This window comes from Pygocentrus nattereri, chromosome 20, assembly GCF_015220715.1.
Source record: "Pygocentrus nattereri isolate fPygNat1 chromosome 20, fPygNat1.pri, whole genome shotgun sequence".
Lineage (NCBI taxonomy): Eukaryota > Metazoa > Chordata > Actinopteri > Characiformes > Serrasalmidae > Pygocentrus > Pygocentrus nattereri.
Genome location: NC_051230.1, coordinates 28,568,718 through 28,590,524, shown reverse-complemented (window position 1 = coordinate 28,590,524; position 21,807 = coordinate 28,568,718). Strand labels below are relative to the sequence as shown.

At 40.2% G+C, this 21,807-nt stretch overlaps 1 protein-coding gene across 2 annotated transcripts in view; it reads right to left on the bottom strand.

Annotated features, from left to right (window-relative positions):
- cemip2 (cell migration inducing hyaluronidase 2) overlaps nt 1–21,807 on the bottom strand; it is a 69,076-nt gene that overhangs the window by 16,106 nt on the left and 31,163 nt on the right. For both annotated transcript variants that reach the window (XM_017709648.2, XM_017709649.2), the window contains exons 10-14: nt 20,897–20,966; nt 14,556–14,684; nt 7,844–7,932; nt 3,357–3,488; nt 1,597–1,632 (exon numbers count right to left, since the gene is read on the bottom strand). In XM_017709648.2, coding sequence (XP_017565137.1) covers nt 1,597–1,632; nt 3,357–3,488; nt 7,844–7,932; nt 14,556–14,684; nt 20,897–20,966 — 456 coding nt within the window. The remainder of the gene's footprint in view (nt 1–1,596; nt 1,633–3,356; nt 3,489–7,843; nt 7,933–14,555; nt 14,685–20,896; nt 20,967–21,807) is intronic.

The window sequence follows — 21,807 nt, the reverse complement described above, 5'->3', positions numbered from 1 at the left end:
AGTGAGAAAGAGAGACAAAGACATCAAAAGAAAACAGAACATATAGACAGAACAGAAAGACAGACAGGGCGAGAGAGAAAGAAAAGAAGGAGAGAAAACGGACAGTGAGAGATCGAGACAAAAGAATGGAAGGATGGAAGGAGAGAACAGAGGGAGACAAAGAGAGAGGGTGAAAGAGAAAAAAATGGAGGGAAAAGAGCAAGCCAGAGGAAAAAAAGAACGAGAAAGAAACAGAAAGAGAGAGAAAGAGGTGGCAAAAGTGAAAGGCATTGAAATGGCAGAAAGAAAAGAAAGAAGGAAAGAAAGATATGGAGGGAGTGTGTGTTTATGTAGGTTTCTGTGTGTGTGTGTGTGTGTGTGTGTGTGTGTGTGTGTGTGTGTGTGTGTGTGTGTGTGTGTGTGAGAGTGTGAGTGAGGGAGAGATGTATGTGTTTGAGGGGGGAGAGTCATTCAAATGAACTGTCACTCTGTTATTATGCAGCTCTTAGTGGAGAAGTCTTGTTTCAGTCTGATTTGCACCCTTTGAACAAACAGTCATAACTCAGGAAATGTTTACTCTATCACTTAACCGGATAGATGGTGTTAGATAAGAACCCTTGAAGATTATTTTGCTGCATTGTTGTGTGTATTCAGAAGAAATGAAAATGTCTGACTTATGACAAGTTAAACACAAGAAAAAATCTTGAAATGAGCAGATTCTGATTGAGAAATTTACATGGGAGTGAATGGGGCAGTTTTCTGTGCCTAGTGCCAAAACAATACTCATAACTCTTAAGCTAAGTGATAAAATGCTGAGATATTTTGAGGTTTCAGAAAGGACAGGTTTCTCTACCATTTACAACTGAAATGGAGTTTCTAGGTGAAAGTTTAAGGATTTAATAAAGAAAGAAAGTAAGAGATGGAGACAAAGAGAGAGAAAAAAAGCAAAGGGAATACAAGCCAATGTGAGAGAGAGAGAGAGAGAGAGAGAGAGAGAGAGAGAGAGAGAGAGAGAGAGAGAGAGAGAGAGAGAGAGAGAGAGAGAAATGGAAAGAAAGCATGAGAGATAGAGAGTGAATGAGAGAAAGTGAGAGAGAGAAAGAGACAGAGAGGGAGGAAAGAGTAACACTACAGCTCTTCATTAATGATGGTTGGAGGGCAGGAAGAGAGAAGCTGATGTTGGAGACTGAAAACAAAGCTCCCTCGTCGCCGACTGACTCCAGAACGTTCCGCAGTAGATCCAGGCAACTGTTAGCAGAATAAAGGGATGTTTGTTCGGCTAATGGGCTCACAGTGAAGGGGAGAGAGAGAGAGACAGAGACAGAGAGAGAGAGAGAGAGAGAGAGAGAGAGAGAGAGAGAGAGAGAGAGAGAGAGACAGAGACAGAGAGAGACAGAGAGAGAGAGAGAGAGAGAGAGAGAGAGAGAGAGACAGAGAGACAGAGAGACAGAGAGAGAGAGACAGAGAGAGAGACAGAGACAGAGAGACAGAGAGACAGAGAGAGAGAGAGAGACAGAGAGACAGAGAGACAGAGAGAGAGAGAGAGAGAGAGAGAGAGAGAGAGAGAGAGAGAGAGAGAGAGAGGGCGGGGGACACTCATACATTTCAAAGACGTACCTGGCGAATGACAGTCCAACGCCGTTGTCTGCGAACCTGGAGAAACAGAAACAATGAGGGAGGGGCACCATTAGTACTTTTAGTAATTTTTGAAAAACATAGGCTGCCTTCTAGATGACGTCTTTTTCAGGAACACAAGTTAGAACAGCATGGCCGTGTAATGCCTGTGTAATCAGAGAATGTAGAAGGTAAACCAGCCGGCCTGTCTACTATTGAAAACATGGGCATATTCTCAAGATATGCAAAATACAAAGAATGGCAAAAAATTACGCTTTCAAAGCTGGTATCAGTCGGTGTTTTTTGGTGTTAAAGGCAAAGGTGATGAAACATGGTGCAATAAATTTGGAAGGAGCATATATTTTTGAAAGATAAAACATCAAATATTGTGTTTTTGTACCATTTTCAGAATTTGCTGACCATTGCTTTCCGTTTTTATTGACATTTTACATATTGTTCCAACTTTTTTAAAGTTGTATTTGTGCATACTGCTCACAAACTGATTGTGACAGAAAGCAGTATAAAGATTGTGACCAACATGAAATTTTTCCAGTACACCGGAGATTCCCGGATGACATACTACTCCGACCAAATATTCCAGTATGCAGGTAGAGCTCTCTTTATGACACACTGCATTCCAAAAGCAACGGGTGAAACTGCCTGGTAACCACTGTCCTAACCACTAGTTACTTAATACTCACTCAAACTAGCTCAAGTGAAATAACTCACATTCTAGCAAACATAGGAACACATAGGTATCTCTGGAAATCTAGTGTCCCACACAGATTCCAAAGCCGACATTATTTTAAAGTTTATTTTTGGCTTTGAAGATTAGCAGAAAACAAAACGCTCCACTTTGTTATGGTATCTTCTAAAACTCAAATCTATTAATCTGCACATGGCCTGAAAAAGAGCTGAAAAGCTAAAGTGCTAAGTGATGATTGGAGGGCTAAGGGGTCTTGAGTTGGTTCAGACTGGCTCAGCCCCTAAAGTTGGCAATATAAGTCTCACTCCTTTCCTGTAATATTGCTCAAGGCTTTTAATGTTTACTGGTTATTGTAAAACAGATGGTTCCAGTCATATAATCTGATTGGCTGAGTCACGTTTGAAGCTGTTAATTCAATAATCTTTGACTGCTATGCTGCTCGCATGGACCACCGTCTGTACTGATGAAGCAAGAACTTTTTGTTTAAACTGGGGGGCTGAACACTTATGTTCTTAACCTAGGTTGGTCAACTAGCTAATACCTACAAAATAGCTAAAAGCCTAAACAACTCCATCATTGATGTCACAGGCTTGAATTAAAGTACTTAGGACATAAACTATAAAAAGATGGTATGAAAGTCTAAAGAATGTCATTTGAATGGCTCACATGCTTCAAATGTCCATGTTTCAGTGAGAAGTAGCGTCAAACCTAGGCTGAATCCTAAACAGCTCCACACTCCCTAAACAGTGTGCTAGCTATAAAAATACGAAATTCCAGCCTCTACAGCCACATAGTACATCATTTATTGAGTATGGATCTGGCCCAAATCAGAGTCCCAAATGACTGTCTTAACTATTTTTTGCACTCTTGAGCTGCAGGATCCAGTATATAAATACCTACGTAGTGCTCTATGTAGACAACAGGGAGCCACTTTAGATTTAGCCCTAGACTCTGCTTGCATCATGCCTAATAACACCCTTCCCTGTGATATAACTGCAGTAACGTACGGCCTATGAGCTATGAAAGATTCTGGATGACGGATGATGATGCTACTTACCCAGAATTCTTAATGATGATGTCACCTCCACGAATCCAGGCGCCCAGGTCATTGTTCTTAAAGGAGATGAGGGTATCAATCAGAGCAGCCACTCGCGGCTTGGAAGAGTCCGAGTCCTCATGGGGCCGGAACCTGAGATGGGAGCGAGATGGCAAGACAAATTCATATCATAATATAATTTTCCATATTACTTGATACTGAGAACTGGCAAAAAGTGTACAAATGTTCTAGTGCTAAATTATGTGAAAGTGAAACTTTCACTCACTGACAAAGCACGGCTCTCTTTTTACGTTTCGGTGAGGATCTCTGTTATCTTAGATATTATGGGCCATTTAAAAAAAAAAAAAAATACTGAATCTGTGGGATGATTATGATGAGCTGCTGTGATGTGCTTCCTGGAGGATGGGGAGAGGGATTCTTCCTCTGACCCCTCCCCCTTCATAAAATAAAAACCTCAAAATCTAGACGATTTACATGAACAGCATATTTAGCTGAATGTCGCTGAAAGGCAACATATTTGCATGTATGTAATGTGAAACTCAACACACACACGGGCTGAGAGGAGGTCTTTTCCATTCACAAACACTTATTCCACAGTGAGAGAGCTAAGAGGAAACTCAATCTCCACTGATGTGTTTTCAGTGTAAACAGAAGCGGACTCTCCACAGTGAGCACACACACACACACACACACACACACACACACACACATACTGAGCTATACTAATTTCTCAGCTATAATTAGGTTCAGGCCTTCAAGTGTATGTATCCCAGCCTGTATCTGCACTACTGCATGACCAGTGCAATCTCTGGATTACAGTCATCTTCAAATCAATCTGATTTAAATATTCACAATTTAAAACAATGCTGCCTTCAAGAGTATAGTCGATGGTGGTGGAGAGAGCCAGATGGGGGTGCTAAATGCTACATCATAGTGAAATTGCTGACACATTCAAAAAAGTTGCAGCAGCAGCAATTTACAACTAGAAACACTGTGAAAGCTTTAAAAAGTCTTGCAAACATACTTGAACATAAAAGAAGCATCCAGGAAAGGCCTAATCCTTTATGATCAAGGACGGGTCAAGGCTCACCAAAAATGCATCGCCAAAGATTTCAACTGTTTAAGAATAGCGTATCTTGGCAAAGGTATTTCACCCTCTTTGGTGCATAAAATCATTAAAAGATGCAGAGAATCCAGAGGAATCTGTGCATGTAAAAGGTAAGGCCAAAATTGAATGCCAAAGAAAAAAATATATATATTTGTGATGGATGTCACCACATGGGCTTTGACAAACTGTCAAACACTGTATAACACTGCATCCACATAAGACTGCATTATTAACAGCAGAAGTCAGTTATCCAGAAACGCCGCCGACTTCTCTGGGCTTCAGTTCGTCTGAAATGAGTCGAACACATTACAGAGCAATAAATGCTGCCTTTTACATGCCGTCTTTTTCAGGAGCGTACATGCTTATTTCAAGATGATAAAAAGAAGCAATTAGAAACAATTAGTGTGTTAAACCAGCCATTAGGGGTGTACTTTGTGTACTTTTGGTGCCGGTCCCAAGCCCGGATAAATGGTGAGGGTTGCGTCAGGAAGGGCATCCGGCGTAAACCTTGTGCCAAAACTATCATGCGGATGACAAATATGATTGCCATACCGGATCGGTCGAGGCCAGAGTTAACAATGACTGCCTCCGGTGCTGTTGACCAGCAGGGTGCTGGTGGATATTGGACTACTATAGGTCGAAGACCATCAAAGAGGAGAGGAGAAAGGCAGGTTAGAAGGCAGCGAGAGAGAAGGAAAGGCAGGAGTGTTAGAGTAGGGACTCTGAACATGGGGACAATGACTGGTAAAGGCAGAGAGCTTGCAGACATGATGGAGAGAAGGAAGGTAGATATTCTGTGTGTCCAGGAGACCAGATGGAAAGAAGCAAGGCCAGGAACATTGGAGGTGGATTCAAACTGTTCTATCATGGTGTAGAGAGGAAGAGAAATGGAGTAGGGATAATCCTAAAGGAGCAGCTTGTGAGAAGTGTTCTGGATGTAAAGAGAGTGTCAGACATGATCATGAGCCTGAAGTTGGAGGTTGATGGTGTAATTTTTAATGTGGTCAGTTCATATGCACCACAGGTTGGTTGCCAGTTAGAGGAGAAAGAGGATTTTTGGAGTAAGATGGATGATGTGGTAGATGGTGTCCCTAGAGAGGAGAGATTAGTGATTGGTGCAGACATCAATGGACATGTTGGTGAAGGAAACAGAGGGGATGAAGAGGTGCTGGGTATGTATGGTGTGAAAGACAGAAATGCGGAAGGTCAGATGGTTGTAGATTTTGCAAAGAGAATGGAAATGGCTGTGGTGAACACGTATTTTCAGAAGAGGGAAGAACACAGGGTGACATACAAGAGTGGAGGGAGGTGCACACAGGTGGATTATATCCTTAGCAGGAGATGCCACCTAAAGGAGATTGGAGATTGTAAAGTGGTACCAGGGGAAATTGTAGCAAGGCAGCATAGGGTGGTTGTCTGTAGAATGAGATTAGAAACAAAGAAGAGGAAGACAGTGAAGACAGAGCCAAAGATTAGATGGTGGAAGCTGAAGGAGGAGGATGGTTGCAGGCAGTTCAGGGAAAAGTTGCAACAGGCCCTTGGGGGCAGTGAGGACCTACCTGAGGACTGGGAAACTACAGCGAAGGTGGTGAGAGAAACTGGCAGAGGAAAGAAGACAAGGAAAGTTGGTGGTGGATTGAGGAAGTCCAGGAGAGTATTCAGAAGAAGAAGGCAGCTAAGAAAAAGTGGGATAACCAGAGAGATGAAGGAAGTAGGCAGGAGTACTGTGAGGCTAGTCGCATAGCAAAAAGAATGGTGGCAAAGGCAAAGGCTCAGGCCTATGATGAGCTGTATGAGAGGCTGGACAGTAAAAAAGGAGAGATAGAGATAGAACAGAGAGATAGAGCTGGAAAGGATGTACAGCAGGTTAGGCTGATAAAGGATAGAGAGGGAAATGTACTAGTGAGTGAACAGAGAGTGATGAGTAGATGGAAGGATTACTTTGAAGAACTAATGAATGAGGAAAACGAGAGGAGGACAACGGAGGGAGAGATAGTGGATCAGGAAGTGCAGAGAATTAGTAAGGTGGAAGTGAGGGCAGCTTTAAAAAGGATGAAGAATGGAAAGGCAGTTGGTCCAGATGACATACCTGTGGAGGTATGGAGATGTTTAGGAGAGAAGGCAGTGGACCTTTTAACCAGGTTGTTTAACAAAATCCTGGAGAGTGAGAGGATGCCTGATGAGTGGAGAAGCAGTGTACTGGTCCCCATTTTTAAGAACAAGGGTGATGTGCAGAGCTGCAGTAACTACAGAGGTATAAAGTTGATGAGCCACACCATGAAGGTATGGGAAAGAGTTGTTGAAGCAAGGCTAAGGCGAGAGGTTCAGATCAGTGAGCAGCAGTTTGGTTTCATGCCCAGAAAGAGTACCACAGATGCAATTTTTGCGTTGAGAGTGTTGGTAGAGAAGTACAGAGAAGGTCAGAAGGAGCTACATCGTGTCTTTGTGGATCTAGAGAAGGCATATGATAGGGTGCCAGATCAATGTCCAGAGCAATGGACAGTGTAGAAAAGAGGTGAAGAAGAGGGTGCAGGCTGGATGGAGTGGGTGGAGACGGGTGTCAGGGCTGATGTGTGACAGAAGGATAGCAGCAAGAGTGAAAGGCAAGGTTTACAAGACAGTAGTGTGTCCTGCTATGATGTATGGCTCTGTCTAAAAGACAGGACGCTGAGCTGGAGGTGGCGGAGATGAAGATGATGAGATTTTCGTTGGGAGTGACAAGGATGGACAAGATTAGAAATGAGCAGATCAGAGGGACAGTGAAGGTGGAGCAGTTTGGAGATAAAGCCAGAGAGGCCAGGTTGAGATGGTTTGGACATGTGTTGAGGAGGAATAGTGGATATATTGGTCAAAGAATGTTGGAGATGGAGCTGCCGGGCAGAAGGAGGGTTTATGGATGTACTGAAGGTGGACATGGAGATGACTGGTGTAAAAGTAGAGGAGGCAGTGGATAGGGCAAGATGGAGGCAGATGATCCGCTGTGGCGTCCCCAAAAGGGAGCAGCCGAAAGCAGAAGAAGAGGACCAATTAGTGTGTTATGTTATTTAAAGCTGTACTGAACCTGATGCTGCTGCAAGACACGGAAACGACCGTCACTCTGCAGTAATGCAGTGCGTGATCGCAGCAAATCTGACAAATCTGCCAAAATTTACACACCAGAATTTATTATAGGCTTGATTCATTTAATGCATTAATGCTGGAGTCAGTGAAAGTTAAGTACACCATAACTTGTGAGTCACTTAATATGAGTCACTAACTTGATTCTGCATTTCTGGCAACTGTACAAAAGCATATAAGGTATGGGCTTCTAATGAAGTGGTTGGAGTGTGTATTTCTCCATTCTTTTAAGGTCTTAACTAACTGTTAAAAGTGGCCTGACCTGGCATTGTTGTCCAGACAGAGGTATTCGCGAGGGTCCGTGGAGGTGGCATTGGTGGTCTTCACTCCTTTGTCAATGAAAAGGCCAGCCTGGGAAAAGAAAAGCATGTTTGTAGTGGAAACAAAAGACATAGTTTAGCACTTGCTAATTTCACAGCACCATCACTAGGCCTTGAAGTGAAATTGATGAAACGTTGACAACAGATGAATCCTATTTGTGCAGAAAACATGGCTTAAGTGAAAACTGTTGTGCGGATAATTTGGGTTTGTTTAAGTAGCAGTTAGCCCTAATGAGTTGAGCTCAAGCTTAAACAGAACTATTCACCACTATGACCAATTTGAAGGAATGCATTTCTGGTTTCGTCCATTACGTTTTTGCTTTCAGGAGATGCTTTCATCAAAGATTTCAACAATGGTGCCAGTCAGTCAATCAGTCAGTGATTCAATAAGTGATAAGCCAGACTGATATATTATGGCCATAGCAGTGCTATGCCACACCAAATGTGCAAATAAGAGCTACACAGTCATCTTTCTGTTGGTGCGCCCGTGTCTTTTTTAACACTGTATTTTCACCGGTGTTGTACACAGCCAATTAAAATCCATGCGAAAATGAGGTCATACATATTAAAAGACCCATGCTAAGTGAAGAAAGTAATAAGAAAATAAGTAACAAAGAAAACTAATTCTCAGAAAGAGAGCTCCAAATTAAGAATAAACGATAAACAATACTGTTTGTTAACGATACTATAATCAAGAAATAATTTTTTTTTTATTAGAAAATATTTTTACCTTAAAATGGCAAAATTATTGAATTATAAAATTTTAAAGTAAGAATTATATTTTAGCATTTAATATTTTATTTCTCATTGGTAAGAATTCAAGCATGTTTCCATGCAAACCGTTAAAAACTTCAAAGTTTAACCTGAAGTGAGAATACAGATCTTTTATTTCCAATTCTCAGGATTCAACTGATATAAATTACATTTCAACTAATACATTTTTCATTTCATTCTTTAGAAAGTATCACAAGTAGAAATGTAACTAAACTTTGATTCTTTGTAAAAAAATAAAAAAATAAATAAATGTGAAAATAAAAGGTAGGATTCAAATCTAGCAATTAAATCAATTTGAAAACATAATTAGAATCTCAACATGGCAATTTGCATTTCACTTATTTGGATTATATGCTTAACCTTCTCTCCATACATCAGAGGGGGATTCAAACACTGAACTTGACATCAGATGAAGCAAACCTGTACTAAACATAGGCCTAGCTCAAAATATAATGGTTGTTACTGATGTTTTGGCCAGGGCAGAGTTGAGACTTAAACTCTATAGAGAATTATTGGTCTCACATTAAACGCAAACCAGCTTGGCAATGTTTTTCAACTGTTTGAAGCCATCAAATCTGAGTGGAACATTATTGACTCTTCTTTCTGTAGAAGGCTGTCTGCAACTTTACCTGTAAAACTTCAACATTTAAAGAAATCAAATAGAAATGCTCTCTAATGCCAACTTACTTCACCTGTTTGTTCAGTGATTTGTTGTTGAGGCCATTAAAAGTAGTGATTGGCCGATTAATCGGGCAAAATTTTGGCATTTTTAAAATAATCGGCATCGGTCGATATATGTGTACAAGGCCAATATTTAAACATTGCCTCTGTCAGCTCAGTGACATTTCACTGAGCCAGCAACAGGAAAGGCAAAGTGCAATATCTGTAGTGAATTGGTGAGCATGGGGGCTGAAACAGGGAAGAAAAAAAAACACAACAAGCATGTGGAATCACCTGAAGCATCACCACCTCCCTGTTTATAAAGAGACACAGAAGAAGAAAGAAGATGCAGCTAGAGAAGACTTACTTCAGCCCACTGTAACACAGCTGTTTGATGCTCAAAGAAAATGGATAAAGTCAGATCCCAGGTCAAAAAGAATCGACACTTTAATAACTGAAATGATAGCCACAGACAACCAGCCATTCACAGTTGTGTTCAGATGTGGGCTTTAGACGATTGATGGCTGTAGTGGAACCAAAGTATAACCTCAAAAGTGAGAAGTACTACCGCACAGAGATGTTGGACAGTGTGCATACAAAGGTTGTGAAGAAAATCAAAAGCACTGACTGCACCTGACAATGCTGGCCCCATTTGTCTTTCACTACAGACTGTTGGTCAGGAGAAACTGAATCACTGATGAGTTTAACATGTCATTTCATAGGCAGAGACTGGGAAAGGAAACATATTGTCTTGAATGTCAAAGCCATGTTTGGCTCCCATACTGGGGACTATATCTGTGGGCTGTTTCTTGACATGATGGGTGATTGGGGTATTGACCTAGATAGAGTGGTGCTTGTGCTCAGAGACCGTGGTGCAAACATGATCAGAGGTATGAGACTGGCAGAGATACCGGACCTCAGCTGCAGTGCACACCTACTGCAGCTTGTGATAAATGAGGGCATCAACAGTCAGAGAGCAGTTGGAGACATTATAAGCAAGTTGAAGACATGTGCAACACACTTCAGCCACTCTGTTCTAGCAAAACAGTGTCTTATGGCCATTCAAGAAGACCTTGGCCTCCCCCAGCATGGAATCATTCAAGCTGTTCCCACCCGCTGGAACTCCACTCTGCACATGTTACAGAGGATGCTGGAGCAGAAGTGTGCCCTGAGTGTGTATTCAGGAGAACATGGGAAGTTTGCAAGTCTTTCCGCAGAACAATGGGATATCATCTCAAATTTGGTCGACACACTGGGCCCTATCGAAGAAGTGTCTCTTGAGATGAGCAAAGCAGAAGCCTGCATCTCCTGCATCATCCCAAGCATTGCAGTGTTGAAGATGCTTCAGGCAGAGGGTCCCACTGCTAGGGGAATCAAAACATTCCATGAGACAATGTTGCAGAGCTTGGAGAAGAGATTCTCTAAGATTGAGGAGACCAAATGTTTGGTGTTGGCAACACTGCTGGATCCTCGATATAAGGGCCATGTGTTTGCAGCAGAGGGCACGATGGACAAGGCAAAACAATGGCTAAAAGAGGAACAAGCTCTGTGATTCTGAAAAATAAGTGACCACTGAGGATCAAAGATTGGAGTCCAAACGAATGAGGGTGGATGGAAGAAACCCTCTGGTCTTGTTGATCAAATGCTCGCAAACATTCTTGGGACTCACAGTCATCCTAAGGAGGACCGGGAGGACATCTCTGATGAACTTAACCGTTACCTCTGAGAGCCGGTAATTGACAAAGACTGGTCAGCCACTGGAATGGTGGAAACAGAACAGTACCCGTCTAAGCCTTCTTGCACCACTGGCAAGAAAATATCTCTGTCCTCCACCCTCCTCTGTTCCCAGTGAGAGAATTTTTAGTGAGATTGGGACCATTTATGAGAAGAAAAGGAACAGGCTCACTGGAGAAAATGCAGAGAAACTTTGTTTCCTGCATTACAACTTGCTGCTTTTAGACTGGGACTACTAAAAAAAAGAGAGGCCGAGAAAACATTCAGTGAGGATTATTGCCATATTTAGTTTCCTACAATTTGCTGCTCTTGACTTGGACAGGTTTTACAACCTTTTTTTCCCCCAAATACTTCACTTTAACTTCATTATTTTTTATTCACAAATATTTTTGTTAATATTTTATTTATATTTTTATTACTTATCTAAATGCTCAAACACAATGCACACACAGTTTGGTGCTTAAATAATGGCTCCTTAAAAGAAGTTCTTCTATGTGCAACTGACTTCACCAAGCATGTTCATTCTTAAAAACAAAAAGATACTGCTATCTGCTTGTGTATGTTATGTGCACTGAAACCTTTGAAATAATTTGTATTTTATTTAAAGTTTTAATTTTTTTTATTTAATTTTTTGAACGGCAAAAAAAGAGCAAACAAGAATATACAGTGATAAATAAATGTTTATTTAAGATCATTAATTTTGTTTTGTTGTATTATTATTATTATTATTATTATTATTATTGTTATTGTATTTTGTAGTTGTAAAAAAATGGTATTATCGGCTTTATATATCAGCCATCTGCCACTTCTTTTGTCTAAATGTCGGCATCGGCCATTAAAATACCCATATCGGTCAATCACTAATTAAAAGCTTAATATTTTGCCAATTTTGGGTATTATTTTTTACATGGGATTGTATGAGTGATTTGTTGTATGTGGAACTAAACATTTTTGGAAACATTGAAGCAAACAATTTAATTACCGTCAGAGTAGTTTGGGCATTATTTTTTGCCGATTGTGCTGTGTTATCAAATCAACTTTGCCATATTTATATGAGAGCACCAGGCCACACTTCAATTCTCACAAGCGGCAGAACTCGCCGCTAATCCTCAAATCAAGAATGAGCAAATGTGTTACTGCCACACTATTTGCTCTTGACGTCAGGGTAAATCTGCTGGTGCGTTTTATAAATATGGCCCATTGACTAACTCATGTTATATCTTATTTTATTATATATAAGCTTCAATACAAATATCAGTATGGGGAAAAGTGTTATGCTATCTCTATGGCAGTATTAATGAAGCAATCTTTCCTTTCAGGTATATACAATCCCAATTACATTGAAGTTGGGACATTGCATAAAACAAATAAAAACAGAAAACGATGATTTGCAAATCCTTTTCAACCTATAATCAGTTGAATACACTACAAAGACAAGATATTTAATGTTCAAACGGATAAACTTTATAGTTTTTGCAAATATTCACTCATTTCATTGGAATTGGGGTTATAAAACAGGCTTTAGTAAATTTTAATACATCTTCCATACTTATTAGGAACACACTGGAATGAACATTTTTAATATAACACATAACTGAAGCACAAATTGAGAGCAGATGAGCTTCCTGAGCCTGTTCCTCAACCTAATAAAGCATTTGAGTCACTGACACAGACCATTATGAAGAGCATGGTGTGCACCATGGCCTTCTGCTCTAAACAGTGGAATGCTTCCAAAGAAATGAAGATGATTTGTTTAAGCATCACAACAAATAAAAACACTATAATTGATTCCATACGCTTCTTCACCAACAGCAGCATATCACATAGCCATGTTAAACCATTACTACAGTCCTGGAGTCATGAAATACTATTATTTATTCAGGCTACATACACACAGTTAGCCGCCATGTTAAACTGACTCACATACATTAAAATGAATTAGTGGAATGAATGAGTTCAGTGAACAGGACACGTTACTGTGTACTTTTTTAGCTCTGGGCTGTACAAACTGAATCCACATTAAGTAGATTTCTACTGGCTTCAGCACAGGATGGAAAGGGGTTATTATTATGGCTACCAGCCTGGTTAGAGTTGGTCATTTATAATGCACGATGATACTGGAATCATATTTTACAAGCAGATAACTGCTAATTATATTATCTGTGTCAGATGTTTAGACTTGACCAACAACTCAAACTAATATTTAATGATACAGAAAGATGTTGGAATTTAATCAGGCAGCACATTCCATCCCGAATGCCTCCCATATGGAAAAAATGCATGATCATATGCAAAAATTTGTGGTATATATTTGTTCGCATGGGGGAAAAAAAATGTGAAAAAAGTGTGATTACAGGAGAAGAATGTATAAACAGCGTTTGATAACATGGAAAAAAAAAAAACTTTGATCACACTCAGTCGCAGTGGACCACGTTTGAGTTTCACTGTTGATCTGCTGCAGCTCAAACTGTTTGAACATGACTGCACTGACTGGTGCAGAAGAGCAAAATTAGATTTTTTTATCCCCCCATTTATATTACTTTTTACACTTCACTGTATATCTAACAGTTTATTCTGCCTTTTTTCTCTTTCTGTGGAAATTAAACACTCAGTCTGATGAAGATATTTAATAATGTAAGCACTCAAACTCAAGGCTTTACTTGACTTGACGTCACTACTATGAAATAAACATGCAAGTTACACAGTTCTGTATGTGAAATATGTAAGCCACCCTTAGAGTTTAATTCATTCTATAATGGAGCGCTCAGTTGAATTTGTGCTGTTAACACAGTGATATGAGTTTTACTTGGTCATGCTCAGTGTGCGTAATCCATCATTGGCTGGCTGCTCACATTTACATTTACAGCATTTAGCAGACGCTCTTACCCAGAGCAACTTACAAAAAGTGCTTTGTCAATCTAGAGAAAGTATCTTTGCTAGTTACCAATAGCTTAGAGAAAAAGACAGTCCTGAGCTCAGATACTGCTAGAAACAAAATGTTACTGCAGACACCAAGAGAAAAAGAAAGAGTTGAACGCAGAACTCTGTGCCATTCAATGCAATACAATAACAATAAGATACAATACTATGCTCACTCGCCATAGCAGCACTGAGGCTAACTTCAATTCCCTGTTTCCATTGATCACTTAGGAAAAGTGGGCAAGTTGTCAGATTTGCAAATATGTTACAACATACTGTAGAGAATTTCCAAGGTATCCTTAGTATACTTACAGTTGCTAGACTATGAAGGACCAACTGGGTGAACCAGCTTGACATAACGCCACCCTGAGCCAGACCAGTGCTAGAGCACTAGTTAGTTCAGAATATCAAAGACAGAAGCTTACTCATTGTGATAGAAGCAGGCTAATATCAGTCTAACATCATAATAAATTCATCTTCAGAGACCCACTAGAATTTAGATTGACACATCCCCCCAGGACCCCATGTGTTTCGCATTTTGGTCATGCTGTTGACATGCAGAGGTACCTTAAAGTTGGAGTGGACTCTGTTGTTGTAGAAAATACCCAGTGGGGTGAGTTCTGCTCTTGTTTCAGGGACCAGCCCATGAGTGTCCCCTGTGGAGGCATTGTGGAAGATGTACCAAATCCCAGCATCCTGGAGAACGAGAAAGAAAAAAACTCTTTAACTTTGATTATATGGACCGTTCTCAAGTTACTGCGGCCCCACAGCAACTTTGAACCAGTTAGAATGATACTTGAGGTTACTTGCCCTGAAAATATTAATATTGGAATGAATACAAATAACATGAATACAAGTACTGATTTAATGCATGACGATGTATTTGTTCAACAATTTCCCAAACTTCTCCTCACAGTAGCCTAGTATTATTTGTTGTCATTATCAAATACCCGCTATGTTGAGAAAAGCCATTTTGTCCTTTTAACAAAAATCTAACCACGACATTTTATGTCCATAATACCAGCTTGGCTATAATTATGTCTGTGTATGTGCTGATGTCCTAGTATAGGCAGAATTACTTTGCTCTGCTTTAAGCTTTAGCTCAGCTATAGCCGCTTTTCTCACATCTCCGGCAGGAAACTTTCTCAAAAGTGGAACAGTGTCTTGCAAAATGTCTCTCAACGTTCGAGGCTGAAGTCGCTTCTTACTCGCCTGATTCTTGTTCAAATTTTCCCGTTCCATGTTAAACTAACTGCTGCACCATTCAAGGTGTAACTTTTTAGTGTTTGACAAACGCATCAGGAAACCAGCTGAGTGCTTATAAATCCAAATAAGATCATTCATCTGTAAATTATCAATGTCCTACTTAAATCTTTCCCTTTGCCCTTTCGTTAGCTAATGGCTAAACAAGACTGTTGTCTGTGTTGGTCAGATAGCAATGCAGCAATGGTCTGCACACCAACCTTCAGGGTTAAAGGGTGAAACAGCAGTTCTAGGATACATTAACTATGAGTTTAATAAATCTATGAGCATAACAAATTCTCTGCCTCTTCAAACCTGCCCACACTTAATAACCATGGGCTACTCTACACAGCCAGCTGAGGATCTGAAAGTAAAGCTCACAAAGCAGGAAAAAAGCTTTAAAAAGACAATGAAGTGCTTTCACCTTGCAATTTTCACTGTCTGAAAAATCATTAAAGAAATGACAGTTAAAGGGAACTGTGGAAGTTAAAGAATGATCTGGAAGAGCTCGTCATTTAGAACTGCTTGTATGTTGGCCAAAAATGCAAAGTAAAACCCCCATCTGACAGCAAAGGAGGAAGGAAGCAGAAAGGTTTAGCTGATAGAGTGGTGGTGCACCGTTCTACTGTGCAGCATTTCTTGCACAAACATGATCTGCATACAAGAGTCCTCAGAAGGAAACTCTACCTGGAACCTCATCACAACACCTGTGGTGTGCAAAACAACATTTTGATAAGGCATTTGGACAGTTTGGAAATAAGTGGACTGATTAAATGAAAATGGATCTCTTCACATACCACTACCAAAAGTATGTTTGGAGAGGCAGCATTTGATGAATAGAACACCTTGCTAACTGTTAAACACAGGGTGGATCTATTATGCTTTGGTGTTGTGTAGCAGTCAGTGGCACAACATGTAGACATTCCACATGTAGACAGAAGAATGGATTTGTTCCGAATACATGAGTCTGCAACCAGGACCAATTCTGGAATTGTTTGGGGGAGGGGCTCATTATAGCTGGTTGCTTTCACATACAAGAATGCCACAATTCCACCACAGCTTGTTAAACCCCAGACCACCGATTTCAGGAGGACCAGCGGTCTGTTCCCTGGACCACTTCTGGGCTCGAAAACAGCTTTTATATCTAACCAAACATACTAAACTCACAGAGCAAGAGGTCCTGGGTCCAGTATTAAGCTCAAGTTTGAAAACACCTACAGTCAAGAAAGTGAAGCTAAAAGGAGGCTCACTTCTACAACAGGATAATGATCCAAATCAAAATCGACTATGATCTATTTCAAGAACCACATGCTTTTGGAACAACTCTCACTGTCCATCACTGTCCCTCACCCTGAACATCAATGAAAATCTGTTGGTAGATCTTTAACATGTTGTGCACGCAAGAAAGCCCATGAATGCTGCAGAACTAGAAGTGTTCTGCAAGGAAAAGTGGGTGAAAATTCCTACAACAAGAATAGAAAGACTCCTCGCTGGCTACAAAAAGAATGTTTTTCTATTTAGTTAGTGTGTGAAGAGAATGTGACCTGTGCAAAAGTTATGGCCTATTCTATACTTTATTTTCTCCCAAGTATGTTATAGGAAAAAAAAGCCTTGTTTAAGTTTGTTAGTTTAAGTTTGTTAGTTGTTAGTTTGTTAGAAAAGAAAAACTTATATATATATATGAATGATCTAACAAGACACTCACAATAATTTAAATACAAGCAATAAAACGTAGTTTTAAAAATTAGTTTACTACTCAAAAATGTTTTTTTAACCACAGAGAAGAACAAACTAATTGCAAATGCTGTTTGCTCAAATGTGAACCCTTCCAAAGTTTAAAATAATTCTGAACATAGCATAAATTTATGCTTTCTTAACATCTTCAACATGAGAAATGTTCTTATTTGCAACTCTTGCATTCCTAAATCTCTCCTAACAAAATAACAGTACTGACTGTCTGATGGTTCTACATGATGCTCAAGAATGCTTTGATCAGATAGAGATGAACTTTTAAACCAGGTTATGGTGCCATGAACCCAAGTTCTTTCTCTCTCAGAAATAAAATTAGGGTTTTTTTTCTGAGCTGTAATAAATGCAGGATAAACTGCTGGCACATCCCTATGTTTACATAATCCTCTACTATATACACATCATGCCAAACCAGCACAAACAACCACTTTACTGCCAAACAAACATTTAATAAAAGAGTGGAATGAAGGAGATTTAACCGAGTTGCTATGAGTAATTTCATTACTAGCAGATTAACTACTTAATCTCAAATACCATGCAAAACTACTGTCTTAGGACTTTCACTCGTACTCTTGGTTAGAATTACAATACTGGGTGATATGGTTAAATATATGCATCTCCATATTTTTCAAGCTTTTGGTGAAGTGATTCAATGGTATGAAAAAGGTTGTGGGGGATGACATGTTTCACCGATTTTCTGGGTGAAAATAAGTAAACATTTCATCTACAGGGAACTCGAATATGGCATTTTTCTGCAAAGGTTAAGACACAATTTCTATTTATCTGTAACATACCAGAAAAAACAACACATTGTTGACTGTAGCACCTTATATTACATCACATGATAAGTTTGGCCATATCGTCCACCTCTAGGCTTATCATGTATATTCACTACAAAAAATTTTGGGCTTCAAAATGTGCATTAATGCAATAATCTTTGACTCTCATGCTGCTCGAATGGAGCACCAACTTTATTGATGAAGTAAGAACCTGTTTCTTGTATAAACTGGGGGGCTGACAACTTATGTTCTTAACTAGAACTAGGCTGGTCAGCTAGCTAACAGGCTAAAAGAGCCAACAGCCTAAACAACTCCATCTTTAATATCACAGATTTGAATTAAAGTACTTACGTAACTGTTAAATGGCAGTATAAAAGATCAATAAAATAAAGGCAACACATCCTAGATCTGAATGACTGAAATATTCTCATTGAATACTTTGTTCTGTACAAGGTTGAATGTGCTGACAACAAACCATTTAACCAATGGAGGCCTGGATTTGGAGTCACACGACAGGCTGATCCAACTTTGATGTGATGTCCTTAAAACAAGTCAAAATGAGGCTCAGTATTGTGTGTGGCCTCCACGTGCCTGTATGACCTCCCTACAATGCCTGGGCATGCTCCTGATGAGGTGGCAGATGGTCTCCTGAGGGATCTCCTCCCAGACCTGGACTAAAGCATCTGCCAACTCCTGAACAGGTCTGGGGAACGGGCAGGCCAGTCCATAGCTTCAATGCCTTCATCTTGCAGGAACTGCTGACACACTCCAGCCACATGAGGTCTAGCACTGTCCTGCATTAGGAGGAACCCAGGGCCAACCGCACCAGCATATGGTCTCACAAGGGGTCTGCAGATCTCATCTCGGTACCTAATGGCAGTCAGGCTACCTCTGGCGAGCACATGGAGGGCTGTGAGGCCCTCCAAAGAAATGCCACCCCACACCATTACTGACCCACTGCCAAGCCGGTCATGCTGAAGGATGTTGCAGGCAGCAGATCGCTCTCCACGGCGTCTCCAGACTCTGTCACGTCTGTCACATGTGCTCAGTGTGAACCTGCTTTCATCTGTGAAGAGCTCAGTGCGCCAGTGGCGAATTTGCCAATCCTGGTGTTCTTTGGCAAATGCCAAGGATCCTGCATGGTGTTCGGCTGTGAGCACAACCCCCATCTGTGGACATCGGGCCCTCATACCATCCTCATGGAGTCGGTTTCTAACCGTTTGTGCAGACACATGCACATTTGTGGCCTGCTGGAGGTCATTTTGCAGGGCTCTGGCAGTGCTCCTCCTGTTCCTCCTTGCACAAAGGCGGAGGTAGCGGTCCTGCTGCTGGGTTGTTGCCCTCTTATAGCCTCCTCCATGTCTGCTGGTGTACTGGCCTGTCTCCTGGTAGCGCCTCCAGCCTCTGGACACTACGCTGACAGACACAGCAAACCTTCTTGCCACAGCTCGCATTGATGTGCCATCCTGGATGAGCTGCACTACCTGAGCCACTTGTGTGGGTTGGAGAGTCCGTCTCCTGCTACCACGAGTGTGAAAGCACCACCAACATTCAAAAGTGACCAAAACATCAGCCAGAAAGCAGAAAGGTACTGAGAAGTGGTCTGTGGTCCCCACCTGCAGAACCACTCCCCTATTGAGCGTGTCTTGCTAATTGCCAATAATTTCCACCTGTTGTCTGTTCCATTTGCACAACAGCTGTGAAACTGATTGTCAATCAGTGTTGCTTCCTAAGTGGACAGTTTGATTTCACAGAAGTTTGATTTACTTGGAGTTATATTGTGTTGTTTAAGTGTTCCCTTTATTTTTTTGAGCAGTGTATTTTATGTTGGCCATCACTTTATAAAAGCAATAAGCCACTTGAGGCATTACTGCAATTTTAAATCACAAATAGGGAGTTTAAATCAAAGTAACCACAGCCTCTCATAGCTTATTTCTTTAATATATTTTAAATGACACTGGACCATATGTTTCAGGATAGACACTGATACTTATAGTAAACAAGGAGGCAAATAGCTGATATATTAGGCCGATGTTCATTAGGCATAAACCAGAAGGTTATTAGATGAGATAAATTACATTAAGTGACTCTTATTAGTCCCACAATGGGGAAATTTCACCTCTGCATTTAACACATCTGTGCAGTGAAACACCACATACACACTAGTGAAAACACACACTAGGTGGCAGTGAGCACACTTGCCCAGTGCAGTTTGCAGCCCTATCCACAGCGCCCAGGGAGCAGTTCAGGGTTAGGTGTCTTGCTCAAGGACACCTCAGTCACATACTGTCAGCGCTGGGGATTGAACTGGCGACCTTCTGGTCACAGGGCCTAACCTCCAGCCCATCCCTGCCCCTATACTGTGACAAAAGTACAGGCACAAAATTCCCAACACGAAAACACACATTATGCAAAACATATTTAATGAATTACCAACACTATACATTCCTAAATAAAAACGTGCATGGAGTTTCCAGACAGTAAGAACCTTTGGAACTCTTGATGGAAAAATGTAAGGATATTGAGAAACCTTAGAAGAAAACTCCTAATAGATAAAAAATAATTCCTTGTAACAACTGAGAAAAATGTCATTACATAAACATCTTCCTGAAACTCAAAAACAAGAATTAACCGCATGAAGCCAGCCAGATAACATTTTAAAATAAACTTAAAATAGCTATAAATCTTTTTTTTAAATAAAAATAAAAGTAATTAGATTAATTAATAAACGGTATGATTTAAATCTTAAAAAAATAAAAAAGCAATTATAAATAGTTCCCCCCCAAAAAATCAAACACAACAAATGTATGTGTATTAAAGCCTATATATAATCATAAATGAATATCTATATTTTTTGCATTCACATTTTTATCTTTAACTTTATTTTAACTTGGCTGTATAGCTAAGTAACATTATTTTGATGATGTATTCAGCAGAGCACGTATTGCTGGGTGCTAGACAACAGCCATAATTAATTAATCGACCCAGGTTGAGTAGTTTAGAACTTCATAACTTGAGATGAGGTGCTGTAAGACAGAATTTCTAAATGAAAGTATAACTTGCTTCTCTGGTGTGAAACTACCAGAAAAATCTTCTCAGATCTGAACTTAAGACTAAAGATATGAACCTCAGACTTACCTGTGAACCTGCTGCTGCATTGTTGATTAGGTTATTGTTTGGGTTGGCGATCCAAAATGTAGACACAGCCCTAAAGTGAACGCAGACAAGAGATTAAAGAAAACAAATGATCAACATCATCTACAATTCCAATAACAAAAACACAATCGGAAATAAGAGAAATACTAATAATTGGTGCTCATTGCAATCTAGCACAAAAGTACATATTTTCCATGCACATTGATGTAAACAAATGCTGCGACTATTCCACGTTCCATTTAAAGACACATTACACTGTGCTTCTGTGTGATGCTACAGACTCCGCCCACAAAATAAACAACAAAACACAGCAAATGCATAAGCTGCAGTGTTTAAATACGTTACATTAGAAACATAATGACACTACACAATCATGCCACTCTACTGAATTAAAAACTAAAACCTTCCAAAAAACTTAATCTTCCCAAGTGGCTTAATTTTAATACTATGACAACTGGTCAGTAGGGGGCGCAATACATTCACTGTTCACCTTCAAGCTCTGCTTATAAGCAGAGCTATGTTGTCTTATTAGCTCCCAACAGATCTCCATGAGTTAGGGCATGCTTCATGTAAATGATATGTAAATGAGGTACAGATGGGCGTGGCTTCATTGGCGCTTCAAATTCTACTCGTTTCCATGTCTTTCGAAGGTTTCATGAATTGGACACGGAGAAGTTTGTACGTCATTAAAGGCGAAAATTTGATGTGTTGGCCCACAAGATGTCAGGATAAAAATAGGCCCTATGAATATGGCTGGATTAGCAGGTCAGCAGTCCTCAAACATTGGTATATATGGGCCACATCGCTAACAAAGCTAGCCAGCTAGCTTTAAAGTTTGCTATTCATATGAAGTGTTGCTTAAACCGCTAATTAGCACCTGTAGCCTGCTAGCC